The sequence below is a fragment of the Psittacula echo genome, assembly GCF_963264785.1.
Source record: "Psittacula echo genome assembly, chromosome: 6".
Lineage (NCBI taxonomy): Eukaryota > Metazoa > Chordata > Aves > Psittaciformes > Psittacidae > Psittacula > Psittacula echo.
In genome coordinates, this window is record NC_137743.1 from 29,156,670 (window position 1) to 29,183,071 (window position 26,402).

Genomic DNA, 26,402 nt, shown 5'->3' on the forward strand with positions numbered 1-26,402 from the left:
AAAACATCAGCAGAAAGAAAATGATTTCAACTAGCTTCAGATCAATCCTTAAAAGCTGATGCTGCCTAAGCAGGTTACTGACTATAAGCTTGGGTTCAAGTCTTATGCCTCCAGTGGGACTGAGAAGTTCATCGTGTTTTGCCCTAGTGACCGGGTAATACTCTCCTAAGTGCCCACATGAATGTAGGTATTCTTATTTATAAGTCAGGAGTAAAAGAAAACAAAGTTGTGTCTTTTGTAGCATTTTCCTGTTTTGCAGTGAGGCAGTTGTAATTGGAGATCTAGATTCTGGCAGCCCAGGTGGTACTGGACAGCATGTAACTCCACAGGCAATCCTACCAAATTCAGGGTTATGATTGTGGGGGAACTATCGTGTCCTGCCTCTGAACTTAGTCCTCACTTTTTCTTGTCCTCAAGAAAAATATTAGATTGTTAATTAAAGCATATTTTAATCTAAAAATTTTTTGTGTTTCGTAACAGATGAAATAACTTATGTCTTCCAACTAGTTTTACAATACCTGCACCCATTCATTATTTCATATTCTATTAAAATACAGTATATTCTTAGAAAGGGAATACATGCAGACTCTTGAAGTAGTTTTAATGCTATTAACCTGATAATAACTGATCAGCATACACATGGCTAGTTAGGAGCTTTTTCACAAAAAATCTTTCATTAAAACAAATAATTTAAATATAAACGTTTTATTAAATTCTAACAGTTTCTATTAAACTTCTCAGATGAGAGTTCAGAAGGAAACCTTGGATCCAGAGGGAAATTTTTGGTCAGAAACATAAAGGAAGGAAAAGGAAAAAAGATGCCCCAAACAAACAATTGCTTGAGATGAGAGAAATACACATTCAAATCCTCTCTCTTGATGCTTCAGAAAATAACTTGACCCAGAGTATTTGCATCCCAAGCAACCATGACTCTATCTCCTCTTTCAGATTTTAAAAAACATCAAAAAAAAGGTCTCATTTCCATCTCAGTGCAAAAAGGTTGGAAGTCTTGGCACCTCAAAAAGGTTGGAAAATCATTTCCCACTCAGTTCATTTGAGGACTCTAAGTTCAGGTAAAATCAGGGTGAACAGGGGGTAGGCACTGCACTGGGATTTATGAAATGCTTGCCAAGTAGCTTGCTTTTAAGGCACACCAGAGAATAGCATTCTTTATTAAAGAAGTCCTAATCAGCATCATGCATTTTTAAAAATTTGCTCAAAGGCTTATGTTCTTTAAATGACCCTTCCACCTACTCTGTTAATTACAAACTCCTGTATAAAACTGACTTTTCTATAGCCTCACTGTGAAAGCTGTAGATTAGGAGCTAACCTTGTTTTAGACCCATGCATAAATTACACAGCATGTGGTCCAAGTGCACGTTGGTTTTAAAATGTGTTCTATAAAATGGCTAATACTTAGAGCTTGCAATGTATACAGGACAATCAGTTAAAGATGGAGATGAAACACGTTGCAGGGATTTTGTTTAAGAGATGCTAAAAGATTTAGGGAACAGTATTCATTTTAAAACTGTTTCTTGACTGCTGCAAGAATTTGAATGCTACATGCCAAAGTTTCCAAAATTAGCAGGTGCTTTTGTATACCCCACCTGGGGCATCTCAAGATGCTGATTTTCAAAAATTCTTTAACAATTTTGGCAAGAAAGACAAGGAGACAAAATAACAAGCGATCCCAAAATACCTTGGCTTCAATTTCCTTCTGGATATTGACATTCAGGCAAAAATGTTTCTCACAGAAAAAGTTAACCACCACCAAAGTTTCTCATGCAACTAAAACTCATTTGGTGAAAGGATTCTCAGGTCCCCAAATGGAATTTCTGAAACACATTTAAGAAACAAAGAAGGAGGGGGGAAAATCTCAGAGAAGCTGGGACATTTTGTTCTGCAGAGCAGAAAAGTTTGTTCTGCTTCAGCGTCTGCTCCACTCCATTCACTAGTTCTCATGTAAAAGCTCAGTGTTACAGTCTTGGAGAAACAACCTCAGCAGAACCAACAGAAAATTCAAAGTGAGGAGGAAACTTCAGCACATGGTAGAGCAGCTGAGTGCTAAGAATGGAAGAGAAATGAGCCCTTTATAACATGGTCCACATTCTAAAATCTACCTCTACTTCCCCTCCCCTGAAATCTCAACTGTTCTAAAGGGTAATGCTACCTTTTTACACAGCTCTTATCCGATAACTTGCCCATAAAATGCTAAATTTTGTCTTTTAGTCTGTTGCAATTCCAAGATAATAACTTCCTATTGAAACTACATGGAGTGGCCACATGATGCTGCAGAATGTTCTTTGCTGTGGAGATTACAAATTTAAGTTTATACTAATGGCAGTCCAACACAGATTCAGGAGTAATACCATAACTTTAGCTTCTGGAACTGAAGACTTCTAAAACATATTTTCAGGATATTCTTCACAGTTTCACAAAATGAACCTTGAAGTTGATAGAGAAATCTTGCTCAATTTACTTGGTTTTGCATTGGGCTTAAATAAAAGGTCTCCACAGTGATTCAACAGGTAGAAGGAAAAAGCGTGGTCTTTCTTTAAAAGCTTGGGAGCAAAAACCTTTCTAAAATCAGGGAGTAATAACATAGTTAACACTGGGCTCATGATGTGCGATATTCATGAAGGAGATTATAAACCTGAAAAAGAAGAATTTATTCCCATTGGAAAGCAATGAATAAAGTAATGCTGTGACAAAAAACATTATGGCCTGCTCAATGGCAGGAAATATTCACTTTCTGGTTAAAGAACAGATAACTGTTGTGGAAAACATGCATTAGGTAGACTGAGCTAGTAAATCTACCCATTACAGAATGAGAGACTGAAGTACTGAATTGGCTGTGCTAGCAAGCAGTGGCAAGGGGATACAGGTCCTGAGAGATGCTGTTGCCACCTCTGCCGAAAGGACAATTAACAATGATCTGCTTCACAGGAACACCCTCCTTTCCTTTCTATGACAACTGTGTGGCGGAAATGTGTTCTTGCCTTTTCCCCACAGGGACAGTGCAGCCTCGGGATAGAGCTTATTGCACAAGACCATTCATTGAAAAACAGCTTTAAAGTTCACCTAACCCTGCTGTAGAGTATATACATATGCTGTAGAAAGGTATATTCCTCACACTGCCAAGCTTTGCCCCACACCAGCGCATCCTGCTGTTGCTGTGTACCGTGTTCTTCAGGTGCCTGCTCTCATCTCATGGGAGTACAAATGCAAGGGAGCAGACATCTGTCAACATGATACTGCACCTTGAAGCAGATGTAGCACCACTTGCAACCTGAAGAGTAAGTCCCTTCAGCAGAAATAAATCGGACTACTATCTGAAAATGAAAAACTATCCCCAAATCAGGCCTGACAACATCCACACTGTGTTTTATTTACCAGCAAAGGGGAGATACAAAACAACACAAATCAGCATTGTCATTCTGTCTTAAACTGCACTCTCACCCCCTACAGAACTAACGGCAAATTCTTTGCATTTCTTGTCTCGCTTTCAGATCTGATGTTTAAAAATGATGCACAGCGAATGGTAGGTGGGAGGGGGTCCCTCTAAGCCACATCATGTGCTTTATGGAGAGAAGCCAAGCAGCTACTTAGGCAACCATTAGGTTGGAAAACAATCGCTTCCATCATTCCCAACACGTGTGTCAACATAATTCCATGCTCTCTTTGTCATGCAAAAAGTCTTGGCAAAGTGACCGGATACATCCAGAAAGTAGGAGCAAACTAAGCTTATTATGTTAGCCGGAGATCTCACAGCATCCTCCAGTGCTATAGAAGGAGACTTCCCATGTTTTGCAGTGTCGGAAAGGAAACTCACTGTGCTGAAAGGGCCCAAGCCAAGCCTGACTTCAGAAGTGTATAAGGGAGATTATAGCTTGGTTTCATGGAAGGGGATCCTTTGCCTGACAAGCACAAGAGGCTGTGTCAGGCAGTGTGATAACAGACACTGCAGAAAGTATGACACCTCACGTAACTGCAGAGACTTCCCTCTCTTGTGTGCTCGCTGGAAGCATTCCAGCCATACTAATATGGTTCTGCAAAGGGAAACTATTGCCAGATGGGAGTATCAGCTTCTCTAACCCTTTATTGTTGTCATTGGTAACTTTGGACTTTGTTTTCCTTTTAAAGGAAGATTCATTGCATTTTACAACCATTAAACATCTTTTCTTCTTTCCAGCTATACATGTAGTTCTTACTAACAGCAAAAAGCTTGTGCACATTGGAATGGCTGGCAATACTACTCTAATGGTTTCTTTGCATGGTCAGGTACAGAAGGAAGGCCCTTCAGTCTGTCTGAAATGTGCTAAATACATCTTTGGTGCTCTAGCAACTGAAAAGATGTAAATATCCCAGAGCATAAGTATTTATTTAAAGATAAGCAGCTGGGGTTTTCACTAACAATTTCTGCTGCGTCTTTCAATTCAAGGTTCAGTGCTGTGGGAGGAAAGTCCTAATATTACTGGATATTTGCAAGCAATTTTCGGACCTTAGCTGCTTTGCCTCCATTCTGCCAGAGGTAACATACATTTTTTAACCCATTTTGCCTCTGGAATGCTAGCAAGTCCAACCTTGTTTTTAGTAATGCATTCAGAAAACACAGCTCCTCAGCATTCTGTGTTCACAAAGGTCAGCAATGGCTAAAAATGAGGATGGACAAGAATAGTAAAAGCTTCTCCTACCTCTAATGAAAGCCGAGGATTTCTATTGATTGTTGTGCTTAAGCCTGTATCAGTCACACTACATGCTTTGTTCCTTAAGATGCCAGATTTTTTGGCAGATCCTGTTACCACCCAAACACTCATGAATCAAGAGCTGAGAGTGCTGTCCAAATGGGGAGTAGAAGAGCCCTTCCCCCTGCATTATCATTGAAGCAGGAATAAGCATCTGGTTCTGACTTTGTCTTCTTCCTGCTCCACCACTCTGGGTAAATTTACACTATGCAGCCCTCTGAAAATGTACATCAAATATTACAGAACAGTCATTAGCAAGTCAAATAAAACAAGAGAGTAAAAAGTGAACATACCTGAATAAGAGAAATGTTGTGTAGGCTAAGTCTGAAGAGGTAGTTCCTGCATGAACAAGCAGAAAAATTACAAATTGTTAGGCTACTGAAGAAGGATGGGAAAAGTTATAAAAGCAACTCATAGTTTTTGGTCATTCATTTCTACAAACAACAAGCCTTTCTTGGGCTCCTCTCCACAGAATGCAAAAATAGGTATGTTCTCCTTGTTCATCAGTGTCTTAATGAATCTTGTAACAAAGCTCGGAGCAGGCCTGGAATAAAACATTCCAGAATCTATAATGAAAAACCACAATGAAATCCCAATGACACAGGGACTATTTGCAGACCCTCAAAGGTCAAACTTTAGATGAAGTCCTGTATGGGCAGCACTCATGCTCTTCTCTGCATTCTGAGAAAAGTGGAGTTGGACAGAAGCCAGCTGGAGCAAAGCTGACTCCTGTAGTACATTCCTTCCAAGCCTGTTCTTGTGGGTACTCCCATTGAGAACTTTATGGAAAAGGAGGAAAAGAGGACAGATACTTCTCAGCAGAATCTCTCTGCACAGAAAACCAGCAGGGAAATCAAGGCAGTGACTGCAGATACTCCCAATACTTCTGTCATTGCATCTCCACAGGCAAAGCAAAGGAATTCCTGACAGAATTCGCTGTAGCATGACATACAACACATCCACTGAGCCCCTGTAACCCTTCTTCTGCATGTTCATATCACATCACAAATAGGAGGGAACACACATTTGTATAAACATCTATGGATGAGGCTTAGTTAACAGGATTTATTTCACATTTTTGCTTGCTAAGACAATGCAGTTACCAGGAATAAACTGATTTATTAAGCCATACGGAATTGATTGTGTGCTTGAGGGTTTTGGTCATGGCTAACTCCATACCTTTCATCCCATCTGTCAGGGGTTTAAAGAGCTGTGATCCTTTTCCAACCTCCCTGTCACCACAATCTCCCAGAGAACACATATATTATACCAGGTGAACTATGTTTTTGGAGGTAGCTCTCTTTAAATTGTAGAAAGTGCAGCTTTGATGATATAGCTTCATCTGCTGTAAAAGTACCAGTATACAGACATTCTGATACCCGGTAAAAATGTCAAGTTCCAGTCTTAGGTCACTGAAGTCAGAGAAATCAGTGAAAGGCTCTTATAGTGAGGAAAAGGTCCTAAAGACTCTTCTGGATAGTCTTGTTTAGGGTCTGTAGCCAGTAGCACACTCTGCCCAAGCAAAGAAAGTAATTCAAACTTCAACATACAAGAGATTCATATTGGATAACAATGCTGCGAGGCATGGGCAGTTTTTCCTTCTTCTGTTATCTCTCACTTGTATATCACTTCACCTAAGTCATAATCAGAGTTGCATGTATACTTTGACCCAATTTATGAATAAATCAAAAGGTCTCAACTGCTGCTGACTGTCAATAAAGGATGGGAACAAGGACGATGGGGAACTTAGGAAGTCAAACTCCTGGTACCAAATCTTCAGTTGCTGTAGCTCTGATTTGCACCATCCTATTCTACATTGGGACTGGTTACCCAAAGAAGAATAAGACCCATTAGCAATATCTCAACGAAATATATCAGTAATTATTATACATCATGTAAGTATGCAGAGAAGTAAACACACACACAAAACCTCTATCTTCTCTCCTAGTCCTATAACTGGAGATCCAGCAGTTCTACTGTACAGTGTCTCAAAGGGCTGCATACTTTCCCAAATAATTTGTTATTAACTCTTCAGCACTGGCTACAGACTTAAATATTATGTCCTGCAGATGCAGGCACAGACCAGAGACACTAAGCTAACACACAGCTAAAATTTCAAAACGGAGATAAATTCTCAGCCAGTGGCTGATCTGACAGCTCCCTTAGAAAAGCACATGCTACTCTCACCAAAATATTAATGCAACTCCAGGACATAACACATCATGGAATAAGCCTTCTCCTGGAGAAGTTAAGCATGCCACTGGTCTCCAATCTTACAACACCCTAGGGAGAAAGGTCTCATAACTAGGGACTTGAAGTTGCTATCCTGTTGTTAAGCATGCTATTTAAATGCATTGATTTTTCAAGTCTTTTAATGCAGATTTGAGCTCCCTGTTTTAGTCTGGTAAAAAGCTGGACAGTTTGACTGAGTAATAGATTTTAATATTAGGGGTTTTTTTCCCTGATAGCGCTGAAGAGCAAATTCAATTAAAATATCCTTAATGGAACAGATGTATCTAAAGGACACAATTTTAGTTGCACTCAGCCGAAACAGATGCAGACAGGAGTAGTGTCCATTTAAATAAAGCCGATTTCTGTCCTCTCAGTGACAGCTGTGTAGCACCTGGACAAAGCCACTCCCATGGCTGAGACCTAAACCAAGCAGGAATGTAGTACTAAAAAGTGAAAAGCACAATGATCTTCCAAAGGCATCATGCTAACCTCAGCTATCTAAGTCTTACCTTGTGGCTTTCTTACAGGGAACAGGGCTTCCCTACGTTTTTTATCAGCTTGCCTCGCCTAATGTGTGCACAGCCACTGGCAGTTCTTTTTTGTTTGATCTTTCTCATATCTCTTCAGCAGTAATATAAACACTGGCAGGCTGACCAGGCTATCAGAGGCATCTCCAGACTCCAGTTGACCTGCACAGCTAGAAGTGACTAATCCTTAATTAATAACATGCTCTTTTAGCCATACTTCTTCTGTAAAGCTATACCGAGAGTAAAAGGCCAAGGGGAAAGATCTGCTGAATAAGACAGTGCCATTTTTGTGAACTGCATTTTAACTGCAATTTCAGCCCAAGAATGAGAAAGGTTTCTGAATGATGGGCATGGTTTATTTTACCTTGAATTGCCCCATTTGTGTCCTTTTTTCTGCTTGTGTTCAAAGTTATGTCTGTTTAATACCTTGCTGAACTATAATTTAAAGCAGCTGAAAGAGTAGGATTAAGAAATATGAGAGAACACTGAGATCTCTACGTGAATGGATGAGGTGCCTTTTTGGTATTTTTCTTTCTTTTTTCTTCCATTTTGTCTTGTAAGCGAACATTGGCTAATTCCTTCCTCTCTTCAAGTAGAAGTAGGCCAGAAGAGAGATTGCCTGATGCAATCAGCTATTCTGATAACTCCTTCTCCTGCATAAAAAGCTGGTGCACAAACTTGGAGGGATAGGACAACCTTCTCACTCACTTTTTGTCCTAAAGCTATGAAACTTCACTCCACAGTATTAAAACACAAGCTTTGCTTCATCCCAGAGCTGGCTGCATTTCAGCCATCTCCAGAGCAAGTGGCTGTGCTCCTCTAAGTACTCTGGGACAAATGGTATTATACACATTAAAAGCTGCCTCAAACTGCTAATTATTATCACTACTTTCTTATTTATGAACATCAGTGCATTTCTGAAAAAGCCCACGTTAAGCAGTAATGCCCTGAAGTCTCAGCCAAGACTGTGGTTTTGTTGTGTTTAGACACAAAGTGAGTTGATGGTGGTTCCTCTGGGGACTGAATCACAGCAGGTGCCTATTTAAACAACCTGAGAGAGTGGTTCCTCTCACTCACACCTCTGATTGTGATTCATCTCTCTGTCACCTCTAATTGCAGGGTGCTATTATCCCCAGCTCAGATATAGGACACTGGCTGCTGTAAGACCCTCATGCTCTATACAACCTGGTCTTGAAAAATTTGCCATCTTCATATATGCAGAAGAGTTAAAAAGAGACATTGTTCCCATTGAATTTTAAAGCACAGATTGACCAATTCAGTCAATGTCGCAGAGTATATCTGCAGCACAACTAGGAGCTGATCTCCTGGTCCATTAGTCTATGCCCTGGTTGGAAGAATAACTTGCCCCTGAAGCTGGGGCACAGCTTGTAAACCTCTGCTGAAGTGCCATTTACACTTGTGGAAATTGGGTAGATGTTGAATTACTTTCCCAGACTGGGCCCTCTGTGCTAGTCAGCATATGAACACAGCCAAGCTGCAGTATAAATCCTGTAAATGTAAGTATTTGTTAATTGGCTTTGCAATTTGTATTTGGCTGGCTTGTAAAATGATTAAGTACTCACCGTGCCTGGTACCACAAAGCATATGTACCAGAACAGCAGGAGAGCAGCTGAGATGTGTTTCGAGAAAGGATGGAAGAATATATCCACTTAAATCTGTTTGCCATGACATTCCCAAGTCAAAGCTGCTTATTAAGTGTTTATTTCATATAGCCAAGTGCACCTTGGATGAACTCTGTAACATGCTGCCCATGCACTTGTTCACACATTGCCTGGCCTTGAAACAATTTGCAGGGAAGGCAAAGTACTTCATCTACAATGCCACTGAGCAACAGAGCTATAAGACAAATTAAACCCTTCCAACAGGAAGCCACATAATAAGAGTGCTTGAATAATAGCAGAGACCCTTCCTCTTAGGATTTCCAAAATTATAAGGGTTGCAACATGCTTCAGTCACTTGTTCAGGCCTCTTTTTCAGTGCCTCTTTTCAGGCACTACATCTGTCAGCACTGTGCTGACTGATTAAAAGGTGCTTCCTCCTAATTAAAAGAGAGCATGCTTTACAGTTCTGCTGTGGTGGATCAGGGGGGACATCCCTGCAGTCAGTGGACTGAATGGGTGTAAATAAAAGGCTACTGTAGTTTCAGAATATTTTTTCTATTTAAATGAGTAAGGTTCATTTATATTTCCCAACTCTGTTCCCCTCCACACATACCAAGCAAGTAAGATAACCTCTCTGCGCTTCAGGACAGCCCCCTGCTAGCAAATCAGGAGCCATGAGATTCCCAGTGCTGACCACCACCAGAACCTCTCAGGACTTTGACATGCACAAAGAGACAAACAATACACTGCTTTATCTCAGCTGGTCTGTATCACTACAAGGCATGTACACCTGCTTGCGTGTTGCTACATGCCTGCACCTTTACAGTGAGCATCAGAAGCTTGCCCCTCCCTCGTTACAGGCCAGGCTATCTTTGTACACTGACATTTACCCTGCAAGTAGAAAGAAAGCCAACAGAAGCTGATAATAATGTTTGATAATAAAAAAAAAAAAAAAAAAAGAAAGAGTTTAGGAAAAGCTGAAGAGACCTGAGCAAAGAGTCGTTCTCCCTTTGGGGGTAGTACTGCACTGAAACAGGCATCCAGCATAGTCTAGGTGAGGTACTGGAGACTCACTGGTGGTGATCTGAGAAGGCATTCCCTATACTTGTAGAATAGAATACAATATATCACTTCAGCTGGAAGGGACCTACAACAATTATGTAATCCATGACTGACCAATTCAGGGCTATACAAATACCTCTTAAACACTTGGGGCATCAACCACCTCTCTAGGATGCCTGTTAAAGTGTTTGACCATTCTCTCACTAAAAAAATGCTTCCTAATGTCCAGTCCAAACCTCTCCTGGGCACAGCTTTGAACCATTCCCATGCATCCTACTAGTGGATACCACGGAGAAGAGATCAGTATTTCCCTCTCCACATCCCCTCCTGAGGTGGGGGTTGTGCTGCAATGTGGAGCCAGGTCTGCAAGAGGGACTCACAACTGTCACAGTGCAGATAATAAGAAAAACAATTAACAGAACAGGGTCCTTTGGGTGATACAAAACAAGACAGAGAATTATGCATGTGACAAACTGAATGCCCCCTTCTGGCACTCTTGGAAGCCATGTCCTGGGAGTGAGCCGTGGGCTAGGAGCCAGCAGTTTCTGTCGGCTTTTCCTATCTTTGCTCCTGAAGGCCTTAGATACACTTTATACTTCCGTACTGCATGACAAACACAGCTTAGCTGTGCTTCATGACTTCCTGGGAGCTGGTTAGTATCATCCCCCCCTAATACTAATGGAGAAAATGAGGCAGAGACAGGTTAAATGACCTTTTCCAAAGCACACAGCAAGTCAGTGATGGAATGGAGATCAGCCTCCAGGGCTCCTGGGCACCAAATCTCATGCTACATTAATGCACAGTACCTCTATGTGGGTTCAGCTGTGGCTGAACTTATCAGTTGGTTATCCACATTTCTGAACTAGCCAACCATTCCATGAAACCCAGCTCCTGAAGGATGATTCTGGCCTTTGCTCTCAGAAGGAGTTAATTACATGCCTGATCCAGAGCGTAATATGACAATCTGTTTGCAAAGGCTACTTCAGTGATTCACTTGAATGGCCTGGCATACACATGCTGAAGAAAAGGTGGGGAGCCAGCATCCCCCTTACAATCTGTATCCTTATTCACCAGTAATTTTGTTTCTATTGAAGAAAAACTTGTCTGGTACATCATTCTTCCTTAAAAATCTATAGATGTTCAACAGAGAACCATACTAAACAGCATACAGTAATATGATGCAGATGCTGTATGAGCAATTGATTTTCCCGAGCCAACATTTCTCAGTGATAAATCCAGACAGAGCTAGAGGAGCATCCTCTTAGAAGAGGCTCCTTATACAAGCAGCATATCATTCTGATTAAGCAAGCTTCCAAATAAAGCCAGGGTCCCAGCTACTGCTTCTGGGTTGCCACTAAGGCCCTTTTAGTACTTCTCAGTGAAAACAAGGATGAAAATCAAATCCTCTATATTCCAGTCAATGGAGGAAAACTACCATCAGCTTTAATGGCACAGATCTGCTCAGGCTACATACTCTATACTCAGGGCCAGCTCTAGGAAGAGTCAAAAGAGGTAGATACTTACAGCTGCAGAGCATTCAGGACAATGACAAAAGCTGAGGCACTCCTCAGACTATACCAGGATTCAGAAATCTGAATGGAGCCTCATAGCAGCCTTCCAGTATCTGATGGGGGCCTATAAGGATGCTGGGGAGGGACTATTCATTAGGAACTGTCATGATAGGACAAGGGGTAATGGGTTAAAACTTAAACAGGGGAAGTTAAGATTAGATATAAGGAAGAAGTTCTTTACTGTAAGGGTGGTGAGGCACTGGAATGGGTTGCCCAGGGAGGTTGTGAATGCTTCATCCTTGGCGGTGTTCAAGGCCAGGTTGGATGAGGCCTTGGGTGACATGGTTTAGTGTGAGGTGTCCCTGCCCATGGCAGGGGGGTTGGAACTAGATGATCTTAAGGTCCTTTCCAACCCTAACTATTCTATGATTCTATGATTCTATCTGCATGGATAGCAGGAGATGTGGAAGAGAGATGCAGGAAGGGGATTGGCCCTTGGATTGACAGCCATGTCCCCTCTTACATCAGCTCGCAAGGACAGCAGCAAGCTGGCTCTAGTGTCTCTAGCCCTTCTTTTTCCCCAGAACAGGAGAAGCAAAGCCTTGCTCCAATGTGGTCCCACCTCCTTGGGGGTGACAGAGTTTGCCATGGCTCTGAGATGCCCACTGTTTTCTGGAGAGTAGCCATATGTGCACACTTAGAGAACACGGTGTGGAGGTATTTTGTAATATTGTTTGAACATATTTATAAAAAGCAGACCGATTGCAATTTATTTTTTAATTTGTTATGTTCCCCTCCCTCTGTTTCACTAGATGAGTTTCCTTAAAACCTCAGAGATGGAAGCTGAGCCAAATTTTCAGAACTTGTGTGTGGGTTTGTTCCTATTTTCCTGGAAGAGCGAGTCCATCTCTCAGACCATCACATTTTATCCACATGCTACCTCAAGTCTCTCTTGAAATGTGGCTGACAGCTCTTCTCTCCCCCTCTAATCCAGTTGGCAGTGTCACAGAGCACTTAAAGCACCTTGTTACGGCCCCAAGCTGCATGGGGACCTTTGATCTCCTATTTGCTGGTTTTAAACCATGGCACCATCACTTTTAGTTGTGCTTTCAGTAAGTAATACTGTAAAATTCCTCTTTTTTTGATGCACTGATTATCATTCAAATATTCCATGGCAGCCCCCCCACCTGCCTCCTTAGGCTGATAAACATGCTCAGCTCTGTCAGGCTTTTCTCACACTCTGGATGAGTTCAGCATGACTTGTATGCAAATACTGATAGAGTTGGCTGGTGAGCTTAAGTTATTGCCAACCAATCCCTTCTCTTTGACGTGGCTTTTATAGCTTTGCAGTGGCACAGAACAGTAGGCTTAGCACCTAAACATCTGGATACAAACTGATACGCAAATCACTGTGGTGAGCCCTGCCATATAAAACTGACACATCACCAATTTAACCAGAGCAAGAGAGTATTTTCAGTAACGCAAAAGGACACTGCTCTGCAGCCCTATCCTGTGATCCTGTATAACATATCAGGTGCAAGACCTCAAGGCTTTTGCTGAAGTATCCTGACCTTGTGTTAGCTTGCACCCTACTCTCTGAAATACAATCTTCAAACTTAATTATTCTCAGTGTGTTACTAAATCAAGTGAGCCTCTCATGGGTGGCTGCTTTTGTGATAGGGTATCACCAATTTTCATTTATCTGGAACATGAGATATGTTTCCAGTCAGGCCTGCAATTTGCTGCATGAGGATGCTTCCTATCAGCCTGTGTTGCACCAAGATTCCTTTTCAATTCCCTTTCAAACAGCCCTGGCTGAGCAGCCACTGGCCATGAGTCAGACGAAAGCCTGGTTCCTCCGATGATGGGCAAATGTGCACAGACTACTACACTGGTGAGGTCATTTGCAGAGAGGTAGATGGTACTGCCTTGCAGGTGATTTGAAGGACTGTTTTCTCTGCCAGCAAAGATGACAGACCAGAGACTGCCATTGCTTCACCCTCTTCTCCATGTACAACACCTGAGGCAAAGCTGCCTCTTTGCTCTTCTGCAGCTGCAGTTTCTTCTGTGCATTGGTCCAGCTCAGCAACCTGACACTGCTGCAGCATAACATTTTATTTGATTTATCTCTTGTGACTTAATTAAAATTCCATTTCTTTGCTTGAGAAAATGCACCAATTTTAGCTAAAAAAAAAAAAACCAAAACATCCACTTTCAATAAGATTTAGATCAGGCTCCGAAGTTCCCAGAATCCTATAATTACAAAAATTGTCCTTTTGTCCTTTCCTGTCCTCTCCTCCCCAAGCAGTAAATGTCAGGGACAGCTTAGATTTGGGGTATCGCAAATTCAGACTCCCTGTAGACCAGCAGAAGAAAGCCAAATCTATAGGTAAAAAACAGAGACATCCCAGTGGGGCTTCACCCCTCCACCCTTATACAAGGCTGAGCTGACCTCACCTGGCAGAGTATCAGACATGAAAATCTCCCTCTGAACTATCCCAGGCTCAGTCAGAGAGCTTAAAACCTGCACTTCAAATCACACTTTTGTGTGATTTTTTTCCTTGTGTAAAGAAACTGTGCACCCCCAATTATGGCTGTAACTAGCTGCAATGCCTAACCATAGGTTTCTCAACTTCACCATATTCTTCGCCATGCAGGTCAGGCAGCTTCTTTGAAAAACATCAATGCTCCTTTGAAAGTTTCTGTTAATTTCAGAGACTGATTCTCCCTTTTATTTCTCACATCACCATGCTATCTGCCCCCCTCCAGACCTCAATACGAGGATGCAACTTTAATTAGAGCATTCTTTTGTCTGATAGGAAAAATCACAGTGAGAAAAGATGGTATTTGTTGTTCTAGGTTTCTCTGCAGCAGTGCTTTCAGCTACCTTCCTACAATCTGGATATAATAAAAAAACATTATCATGCTCTTTGCTTGCTCACGTCCTCATTAATACCTCAACTAGCAAGGTAATTTCTCAGCCAAGCGTGACTTAGTAGGGGGTAAAGCTGGCGTAAGGCAGTGTGATACTAATGCAAGCCGTCAGAAATGGCAGCAGCTCAGCTCAGTCAGTTTGTCTCAGGAAAGTATTGAGTCAAATCCTGTAGTCAGGGATGAATGGCATGTCATTCCTGGCTGATAACAGGACAAGCCGGTGGACTATTTAACCTTTGGCTATGCCCATGTGGTTGTGGCCAATGTTAACTTCTTTGCATGTTAGTTTCTCCACGCTGCATGACAGCTAACTTTTTCAGCCATGCTGAAGCCCCACAGTCTCAGTGTATGGGACTCACAGGCTTTCCAAGCATTTTTAAGACTTACATCTTCTTTGGAGATGCAAGGCTGAGAGCACTTGTTTCCACTACAAGTGGAAATACGACAGTAAAGGGTCCAAATCTCACCTCTGCCACTCTGTGAGTCCATAGAAAAGCTTTGGCTATGTCCACCTTAGTCAAGTGCAGAGACATCTGAGGTTGTGCAGACTTTTGACTGGTACCCTCAGAAACTGCAGTCTTGCTGCAGGAATAGCTGAGTTAGGTGCAACATTGCACTGCGCTACCTTTCCAATCTACCATAAACTCACATGTCTCAGCATCACAGCCTTTTCACATGGCAGCCTTGCTCTTAATCCCTCTGGGCCTTGGATTCCCATCTTTAGCATGCAATTGTTAGCGCTTTCCTGCATCACAGAAGCCCTGTCAGGATAAATGTTGGTGAGGGACCCTGATCATTTGGCAACAAAAAGTATTCTTGACAGAGTTTAGACCCAATGCTGATACTCTAAATTGTGGATCAACTCTGACCCAACTTCTGCCACTGAATTTCCTAATTTTCAAAATGTTTTTTGCCTGGGCAACGTGATCTGCAGAGACTTATTCTCTTCAGGGTTCAGTAGCAGTCCAGATCTGGACAGGACTGAAGGTGCCCAAGGGTAAGAGTGATATTTTCCAAGCAACACAGGTTTTGAGAGTTTTACTGCAGTGCTCTAGAGCTTTCCACCAACCAGGCGGGAAAGAGCCTATGTTCAGCCAGAAATCTGTGTGAAACCTGGTCTCTGACAGACTAATCTATCACACACCAGAGACTTTCAATAAACTCAGGGTGCCAAACCTGCTGGTTCAGAGTCCTAGTGTATATTTACAATTGGCCATATTTCTGCAAGCTGCAACTTGAAACAATTCTTTTGGGACATCAGTCACTCAATTCAGTCTTCATCTTCTAAGCTGGCATGATCCAGAGTTGATTTAATTCTTATACAGCCAGGAGCAATAATAGCCAGGAAAGGCTGCACCCATGCTGCTGTGCTCACCCTCAAACAACCCCTGAAAGTTCATATAGCACCTTCCCTACTCCCCACACTAATATCTTCTTTCTTACACATATCTACTCAGCATTAGTAGGCATGTTCAGTTCTAAATCAAGTACGAAAATCACCCACATCAAAGCGTCCTGACTTGAATCATCATCAGTTTAGTAGCTTTACATTTATGGCAAAGAAATCTGGCAGTCCGAATGACGTGCATTTTACTTGCCAGTTGAGACCCTTGATGCAGCCTTTGCTCACTACTCTCTACCTCCAGGCTCTTCTTGGTAATGACATTTTGTGACAAGGGCTCCTAAGCTGCGGTTCCCCATGCGACAGCCATGAGAGATGATCCTTTCCCACCTTCTGATGGAACTGACATCCCTCTTGGCAGGCAGAACTATGAGAACTTCTGGTCATGATGCTTTCTGGCTGGTATTCTGCAGTAACACCTCCACTCACTGCGAATGGCCAACCCTCATAGCCATGCCTCCCACATCCGCAGCCCCAGCAGGCTACTGCCCTGAGCTGACACCCCCGCAGCTTCCTTCTGGGAAAAGTCAAATGTTTCCTTTAAGGCTTCCCAACCACTCTCCATGCAGCCATTTGTTTGGGTATCATCCTCCTGTTGTCCAAGCTGTTTCCCTTCAGCTTGCTGTCTTGCCAGATTGTCACATGGTGTCTCAACCATCCTCCTTTCATGTTGTCCTTGCCAGGGAGTTCTTGTGAAGCATGCTTTTTGGCTTGACTCCAAGCAAGGTCTTTCATATCATCACTTCTTTACTGGCTCTTGTCTCTGCCCAGTCAGTAATGAGATAGTCCTGAGGAGAAAGGCTCCTTGAGGAGGTAGGATGTCACAGCTACACTATGTAGCTCCTCCACAAAACTCACCCTCCCTGGGGACTGGGGAAGTGAAATCACTGCTGTGATCATATTTTCAAGTTTTTTCTCAGTAATAATGAGGTCTAGAAAATTGTTTTTCCTCCCATTAAAATAAGCTCAAATAGTAATCACATGCATTCAAAAGCTGAGAAAAGCAGCAAATATATCAAAACAATCATTCATTCACAGAAGAAAAACAGTACATGAAAATACTAACACTACATTTAAAACACAAACAAAACATGCAAACTATGAGTCAAAGCGAAGGTTATGAATTTTTCAAATGTGTGTTTTTATATTTAATGAAATGTGGTTCGTAATATGGGTAGTGTGAGATTTACAATGTTCTAAACTATTCATATCCTTACTTGCAAGCGTTTGGATTTTACAAATGATGTGACAAGTAAATACGTTGCTTAGAAACCATGGTGGGCTTTTGAAACTAATTCTTTTGTTTCTGGGATTTTCACTTGGCAGGTGTTTGGTGCATCAGTGTTATCAAACTCCTCTGGTTTGCACTCAGACAGCACCAGCCATTAGGGGAGGGCTCTCAGATAAGGATAAAGCTTAAAAATCCGAGGCCTGTGTTACTCCAGCTCCCTGTCTGCATGGCATGCCCTCAATACCTCTTACAGTTTCAGTCACGCTGTGTCCAATTCCTGAAACCAAAAACACTCATGAGCCCCAGGATCTTCTTTTCTTCTAGGAAGCATTTTTTGTGAAGCTTTGAAACACAGGATGAACTAAGCCAAACAGATGCCGTGGTGAGGTCATATTGCTTTTAAATAGAGACAGAAAGAACTAGTCTGAAATAATTTATAATTCTATCATCTGAGAGAATGATGTTAACCAGGAAATTGAGAAGTGGGAGTACTTATAAACACCCCAAGCCAATCTCCTTCCATAACCCCAGAATAGCTGGTGTTACTACTAATATGATCTACGGTAGCACATTTAAACATGGTTAACATTTAAATTTAGATTTCATAAATTACACCCTGTAGAGATGGATAGAGACAGCTCCTATCTCTTTGAGGTATTGTTTCATTTGCAAATTCAAGCAGATGGTGCATGAGCAACTAATGACTCAAAAAATCATCCCTAAAAATAGTCCAGAACAAGGTGTGGATTTATCAAGGAAGGAGGGAACAGATAAGGCTTCACTTCCCCTTCCCATTTCTCTGGCACGTCTCCAAGAGCTCAGAGCCCATAGCTGTGCAGTGTTGAGGACCGCATCCACACCCCTGTGTTCATGCACCTCTCCCTGTCACCTCACACAGGGTGGAAATGAGACGGTGAAGAGGGAAAGGGCTCAGCACTCTCCACTTTTACCTATACCAAGCCTGTATCCAAGCCCCCCAAAAAGCACCCTGGGAAATTATATTGTCCATTAACTCTATCAAGACTTGCTCAGCAGAGCTGTGTAGCTCCACTGAAACTTTCTGTCTCCCAGTCAGGTGGGTAATGCTTCATGAAAACTGACTTTTCCAAGCAAATCCTAAAAATACTTGTTACTGCATCCTCATGAGGCAATACACTGCAATATATTGTACTTCCAGCAGGAATTCAACTTTGCTGTCATTCCCCTGTTTATAATGATATTGTAGCCTGTTGTCTAACCACACTCGAACAACTCTGGTGGAGACAGGAACGCCCTCCAGGACGTGTTGCTGGGGTTTGAGCAGGAGGGGTGAAGCATGTCTATGTTAGCTGGGTCTGTGCAGGGGGAAACCTGCCGTGCAGCTGAATTATGTAAACCATAAATTCCTCAGAGGGATGTGCCTGTGTTTGTGCAATGCCTGGCAGAAGGCACTGTTCACAGCCGTCCCCAAAGTAATGCCATTCTGAAGTAATAAATATTAATAATTGCTAGTTAAAGATTCAAGCTCAGGTAAAGCCATGGCTTGAAAAGCAAAATGCTTCTGTAGGAAAAGCAGGAGGGCCTCTGGCAATTTGAACAGCTACAGGAAGGTGTTATTATTTACTGCACAAATGCACACAGAAAATATATATTCGATCACACTTCAGTTGTTCCTGTGAAGCAAAACCCTCCCTCTCTGCTATATTCTTGCTCTTTTCTCTTGTTTGTCTCTTCCAGCTCTGCTCCTCACTTCTCTGTCCTCTAATGAAGAATAACCTGGGAAGAAAGCAGTCTTCTCCTCCTTCATTTTCATTAATAAGTAGAGACTGCTACCACAATGTTATCTGATTTTAAATGTTATACTTAAACTGATTTGTTAGACCATGCTTAGTCTTTTCTTTTTGGATTGTCTTATCTGTTTATTATGCAATAAAAAATAGTTGCTGTTGGGGCTTATGATTCAGCTACAACTGACATACATTATTTCACTGAACCATAGTTCTTTCCCCTGTTACAAACACAGCTCTAAATTTGTTAGAGCTTGCCTATGCTCATCTTGTGTGTTTCCACACTCTTCTTATGGCATCCTAAATAAAAATAATGTTTTAAAATAAAGGAAAATATATGCTAATTATATACAATGGGCCAGAACAAGAGAGTTACACAAAAATGCATTCAGTGAGGCTCTAGCTATATCAGCAAGTTGAAGTGAACAGGTTGTGGAATGAATTCTGAGAAGAAAGCAATCATTTGCATTGCAACTACAATGTATACAAAGGTGCATAGATAAACTTGCTACAGAGGGAAAGTCTGGCCATGGCCAATAAACCATAAAGTCAGATTCTGTGCTGGCAGAGGAATGGTGCAGAGTGGTTTACTATAACTCTTCTAACATTCATGATGCAAAAGGAGATGCTAGCATTTGGCTTCATTAACCAGTCATTTTGCTTGCATTTTTTTTTCTTTAATTCTAGTAATTTTCTCTTCTTTGCAATTACAGTAGGAGTCCAAATCCCTCTACATAAATTACAGCTTTCTTTTTGAAGGGGGAGACCAGCCACATGAGCTGGAAACACACTCTCCTCTGAAGCCAGAACCTGAAGGGAAAGAGCTTGAGCAGCAGCCCTGGGCTAATTAAGATATAATCTTTACCTTGCTCCCACAATGAGCTGGTTCCTGTTGGCATCCAGTGCAAGCTGAGAAAAGTCATGCACACCTGGATAGGTGAAATTCGACACCCAGGGCTTCAGATCTGCAACGAAAATGAGAAAGCACAAAACAATAAAGCTGCTCTAGAAGCAGTGAGTTCACCCGGACATCCACTAATGGATTTCCTACTATGCTATCTGTCACGGAAAGGCTAATTAATAATCTATTTAAGGGGTTTCTATTTATTCTGATTCTCTGCAGAGTGTGCAAAAACCCACACATGCAGAGCTGTCTCAGCAGTTATTTTCACATCCACGATGGAGTGTCAGCATTGGTTTTGGAGATAATAGCAGCTAGGTTTTACTTCTGTTAAAACTGATGAACCACCTTCAGTGCCAGGGTTAGGCGGTGTAATGGGACTAGGCTGCCTGCCGTAACACCTCCATAGCCTTGCCTTCTCTGCTAAGGAAAGGGAAATGGCTGCCCTCCAGAAAAACAAGGTAGCGTTAACTGGTTGAAAAACCAACTTAGAGTAGATGCGATCTGCACCCAAGACCTGACTGCTTCAATAACAGGTTTTACCTTCTCCTTCAGGTTTTAGGTTCTCTTCTAGGTTTCACTTTACCCAGTTAAATCCTCCTTAATTTAGACCGGGGGGGGAGCAGAATGCTATCACACTATCTGTATGGCTGAGGGGTTACACAAGTTTGAGACTGGCTGTATCGATGAGCTTGGATTTCACAATCTAGGCAATTGTCCAAAATGCAATCACACAGGTTAAACACAAAGCAATAGATTTAGCTATGCTACGCTTGTGAAGACAAAGCTCTTCTAGAAGCTACATCTATTAACATAATATCAATTGAAAGACCTAGGGCAGATAGTCTTGATGTAATAAAAAATACACCTGTTTAAAAATAAAAAGCTGGATTACTATTTTTAAGGTACTGTCTGGCATGATGCTGGGGCATTCAAAGAATCCCAGCTTTCAATACAGTTACCAACTTTGACCTTCATATTGTAGATCACAGAATTTCAACCTCTCATCTTATACCTTTACTGCATGAAATAAAAGGGGATAGATTCATACGTATTTTCATAAAGTCACCCACTTTTACTGTGATGACTTCTCTTAGAATTTATTCCAACTGTCAACTACTCTGGCTGTTAAATACATGAAGAATACCAAATATTTGAGGGAGCAAGGCACAAATGAGACTAGATCAGTGTATCAGTAATCCCTCTGTGGCCTGTGCCTCATTCGAGGACTGGATGTTAAAGATCCAGGAGACTCAACATGAAAGGTAATATCTTCTGGCCTCATGCCAACAGGATACCAATACACACGCCAAGGACTTGATCATTCATAACAATAATGATGTAGTTCAGACCAGCTCAAAAGAACCCTGAAAAAACATGCTCCGTTGTCATTTTATATCCCCAAAGATAAATTGAGAAGTCTTACTGAAGGCAATCAGGTTTAAATGTTTTGTTGTAGGCATTAATTCCCCTTTCCACAGGGGTAAGATGACAATGCTGCTGAGGAATCTCACTAAGGCCTTTGGCGTCTTGGCATCTTTGTAGTTGTGCAATGGTTTAAAACCTTTGACACAGGGATATTTGCTGAGAGATTTCAAGTCCCTTCTCCCTCCAGGGATGGATGAAATGTAATCAAGCCCTTGAGTTATTAAAACCTTAAGAAAACACATATAAATGTTCCTACACTCCACTTGACTCGCCTCTTTTTCCAAAGCAGAACCTTGTCCTGAAGCTTCGGCCTTTGCCCTGAACACCACCATAGTTTGTAACAGCTCCTAAGCCACCTCATCATACAGCTGGACACCGTTAGGCCTGGCCCCATGCCCTGCTTAACTGAACACTGCCAGGGCCTCTCCAACGAGACCCCCATCCTCACAATCTAAAATCTCTGTTGCCAGGAGCTGGAGGCTTCCAGCTCTTCTCAGCATTCCAGTCACACTGCATAACCACACAAAACCCATGTACCTCCTCTGCTCCTCAATGAAAAGGCACAAGTTAAGGAATAACTCATACAGTCTAACTTTCAAGCATCTCCACCTCCTACACTCTTCTGGGACCCTTAATGATATACCAGCACCAGGGAGGAACTGCAGTTTCACCTCTGGCATTTTCCTAACTAATGGGGCTCTGTCTTCTTTACCTGTAGCTCTTCAGCTGCAGAGACATTTCTGAGCCAAGCAGCAGAACCAGCAACAATAACACCTTTCAGGAAGGTTAGCTGGCTGACACGTGCTGCAGATCTCCTGGCATTTCTGTTGGCTGATGGGAGTGGGAATAGGGGATTGCTGTATAATGATGATACCTTTTAAGGATCCTGCTTTTAGGCCATAATTTCTCTTGTCATTCGACTTCCTCTCCTACCAGCTTTTCCCTACTAACTAACCCACTGTTACAGTACAGTGGCAGGAAGAATATTTCTTCATCTGCTGCTCCAAGCAAAAACTCATCATTTCAGGAGTCAGTTCTTCAGGAGTCAGAACTCGTCAGTTCTTCTTTTTAATGGCAAGCTCTGACAAATTACAGCTAAAAATAATTAAAAAAAAAAAAAAAAAAGGCAGTATGTAGCTTGAATCTTTCCATGTTGGCTGAAATGTCAATCCAGCCCAAGAAAGAACAGGCAGTGTCTTGATTTCTATTACTACTGCAGGTGGTACAACTTATAAAGAAACCCTTCCCATTTATTAAATTAAAGACTGCAAGGCATGCATCCTCATAGCAAAATTAAGCTTTTATAGGCATGTAGTTGGAGATTATTAAACCCAGCATGGTCCCAGATAAGAATGTCTAAATGTGAGTTGTCAGAATTAATGCCAAATGGCACATTTTCTTTCTCAACCCTCTTTCTTCCTATTAAGAGCAAAGGGATAAAATGGGATGGAAATGCAAACAAGAGTCAGAACATGGGTCTTTTTTCATTTGACACATTAAAATATACTGCTCACACCATAGGCATTCCTAAGGACAGTTCTGGATTTTCATTCTGAAACTAGCTCAGTTCTGCACAGTAAGTGCTGCCCTGGTTCTATCCCATACTAATGGAAGTTTACACATATGGACCCAATGAATACCAGTATTTGACCTTTCTCAGAAGGCTGATTTTTCCAGTGCTGACTCTTTAATTTGGCTGGAAACCTTCAGTGCTGGGGCATGTTTACATTTGCGAAAGTATCTGTTTAAAAACAGTATGAAAAATTAAAAACCAAGGCCCTGGCTTTGCATGCCAGCAGCAGGAGCCGGAAAGCTAAGAAATACATGGCTTAGAGGCAAAATGCTCATCAAGGCCTCCTTTGTGCTTCTCATCTCTAATCATTTCCAGGGGGTTAAACATCCATGCTCTCACTTCCTCCACAAGAGGACCAGTGAACAAAAGTTTATTAGTTTTCAGCACCGTCCATTGCCAGACATCTGATTCAGAGCCTTTAAAGCTCTGCAAGTCCCTCCATAGCTCAAGGTGGTTCAAGTATCCAGCTGCAAAGAAGACAAAGCTTTGCAGGAAATGTAAGTCTGCAGACACAGCTGTGTTCAGGCTATTATGCATGCTTAAGACAAGGTGGAAAGAGGCCCTTTGCCACTTCAGAGGGTGGTCCCTGCTGCCTGCTAGCACGCTGCTCTGCACTGGCTTTCTGAGAGTGCAGAACTGGGATGAGGATTAGTCAACTGCGCAAAGGATGGTGTGCCAAATTGCAGGAGCTGGGTCTAAGGGCCTGATCCAGAGGCTCTTGAAATCATTGGCTGTTTTCCACTGAGCTTGATGGACTTGGATCAGCTTCTAAAGATGTGGTAAACCTGGTAATACTTGAGCCTTCATCTCCTCAAAACCAGCTGCTCTCCACCTCACACTGTGTACTTTGGAGGAAAGAAGTATGTAAACGCTGAGTTGAGACTTCTTTGTCTGAAGGACAGCATTTACTGCTTCATCTCACTTGAGCCCACTTGTAGCTCCCATCTCTATCAGGCTGTAACAGCTTTGTGCATCCAGCACACATCACACAAGAGCAGAGAGGTTAAATGCCCATGTCTTGAAATTGCAAAGCCATAGCTAGGAGCATGGCTAACCACTGTATATTCAATATCTCTTCTGGAATAATTCTCAGCATGGATTTCCTAGTTGGAGCCAAAGAAACTAATCTAAACAAGACCAAAGTTTCTTTGTGCAAAATGAGGGTATACCCACATATACAGACAAACCATGCTCCTGTCTGACCATGTTCATTTCCTAGGATTGCACAGAAAAGCTTCAAAGATATCATTAAAAGAACTTAAGAAAGGAAGATAGGGAAGCTGAACAAGAAGGAAGATTCAGAGTGACCTCATTGCAGAAAAGACAACCTGAACCACATACATTATATAAAACCCCTGTAAAATAAGATTATTCAGCAGTAAAAATTTGTGCAATGAATTGGAGCACACATATAGCACTTGGGGCCTGCCAAACTCAATGTTCTGCAGATATTCAGACACTTTTGTACAGTGTTAACTTGACTACACCTTGAGTGCTTCCCTTACTGCCTCAGTATGGTCTCTTGTAAATTCTCTTAACTTAGCTTACTAGCTCATGGCATGTTTAATTACTGTGCTGAATATTTCAGCATTCCTGAGGAGGCCCAGATGACAGGCATGACTTCTGTAACTGGACAATCTCCTAATCTTTTGGTTTGCTTCAGCCCTGGCACAAGGCACAACATGTATAGTGACTGGCAGATACCCCAATTTGCAAGTACTCAACCGCTTAGCTCCTTTTCAGACCACCAGTAGCCTGGAGGACTCTCAGTGTTGGATTCCAACCATGATCAACAAATGCAAAACACTTTGTAACATAAGGTAATGTCTTCTTAGCACAGACTGATGAAATGTCCCCATTTCAGAATCAGACCTGCCATCTCAGACCACCCTTTGCTTCAGTTATCCTCAGTATTCAGAACATTTTTCACAAAGTAGGCAGTTACCCACTAAGACTGAGGCCAGAGTTTCCTTTCTGTGTGTGCCACTGATCAGAACCCATCAGAGACAAAACGAACAAGGCTGTAACCGAAGATCAGAAAGCTAATGACTACCCATGCTACCACCTGTCTTCTCAGACACAGCAAATGTGGATACTTCCAAGAATGCATAGAAGTTAAAGTCAAATTACAGCGTTGTCTTTATTAGACTGACAATAAATAATATTCTAGTATCAGCTTCATTTTAAATTTCAGCTTTATGTTGTGGGTCACACCACAGGTTAATGCAATACTCTTTGGAAAATAACTGTCACTCCTACCCAATGCTGAGATGACAAAAGTACCCTCCACAACACAAAACCACTCCACAATTCAGCAAATTTATCAGGGGAAGGAGAAATGTTTTGTTGTGCGGGCACAGCTGAGCAAAAAATGTGTCAGCACTCAGAGCTCAACTTTACTCATGAGGCCAAAAAACTCAAGCTGGCTTTTTCCCAGAAGTCCTCCTACACATATCACCCTGCTGTCTTGTCTTCCCATCACCACCTCCACCTCCTTACTGGTATTCTCTCTTTCTTTAACCTGATCCATTGAAATCTTAATTGTACATTAAATATGTCCTTATCCCAACTGCTGCAATTTCTAGCTTCATTGTCTTCTTAAATCTCTGATCTCCACTCAGTTATGAGGACACAAAAGGCTGTTGACAGAGTATATGGCCTTCTACAAAATGGGCTAAACCAGAAGTTTCCTTCTCTCTCCCTTCAATACCCAAATCCAACTCGAATGTTCTTCCAGCTGTCTTATTATCATGGTTTCATTCAGTTTACCCTTCTGGCCCCATATTCACCTCCCCTCCCACCCCTGCTTTCTTTTCTAGCAGTCTTCACCTTCCAGACATGTTTCTACCTCATTTCCTGCCAACTCAATCAATTTTTCCTGTCTTGACAAACTACAAAACTCCTCCTCAGATGAGAACAACAATGATCTAACCCATGAGTAGCCTGAGAGTCACTTTGACAGCTGCTTGCAGTGAGCTATTCACTTTCAATGAGAGCCAAGAAGCAAAAGGGTCGCTAATGTCCCTCTACAACCTGTCCAAGAATATGTGTAAAGGAGATGACTGGAAGAAGAAAGAATAAGACTTTTTATCTCTTGGTATGCCATCTCTCAGTTCCCAAAGAATAGAAGTAGACAGAAGAAAAGGCTCTGCTTTTTACTCCCTGAAGGGAAAAAGCCCTTCACCGAGCCATAGGAATCACAATAATCATAATAACCTAGACATGTTATCATTTAAAGTTATGTCAAACCTAGATGATTTTCTAGATCTCTCTCCTCACTGCCTACACCTTCTCTTTAAACTGACATTGTTAAGATTCTTCCATCACAAGAGAGAAATGACATCTGGAGATGTCGGCATGGTCCCAAATGCCCAATAGCACTGATAATGGAGTCCTCTGTCTTGGGCAAATTGTGAAACTATTTAGTGTCTCAGTGCTTCCAATTGTTAAAATGGGTTTAGGGATACT

The 26,402-nt window shown here is 41.9% G+C and overlaps 1 protein-coding gene across 1 annotated transcript in view; it reads right to left on the reverse strand.

The window, feature by feature from the left end:
* The window catches only part of SEMA5B (semaphorin 5B), a gene marked incomplete at both ends in the record, with an annotated part of 136,047 nt that overhangs the window by 99,505 nt on the left and 10,140 nt on the right, over positions 1 to 26,402 (reverse strand). The window contains 2 exons of the mRNA XM_080621298.1: positions 5,039 to 5,084; positions 19,898 to 19,997. Of these exons, the coding sequence (XP_080477424.1) occupies positions 5,039 to 5,084; positions 19,898 to 19,997 (146 nt within the window). The remainder of the gene's footprint in view (positions 1 to 5,038; positions 5,085 to 19,897; positions 19,998 to 26,402) is intronic.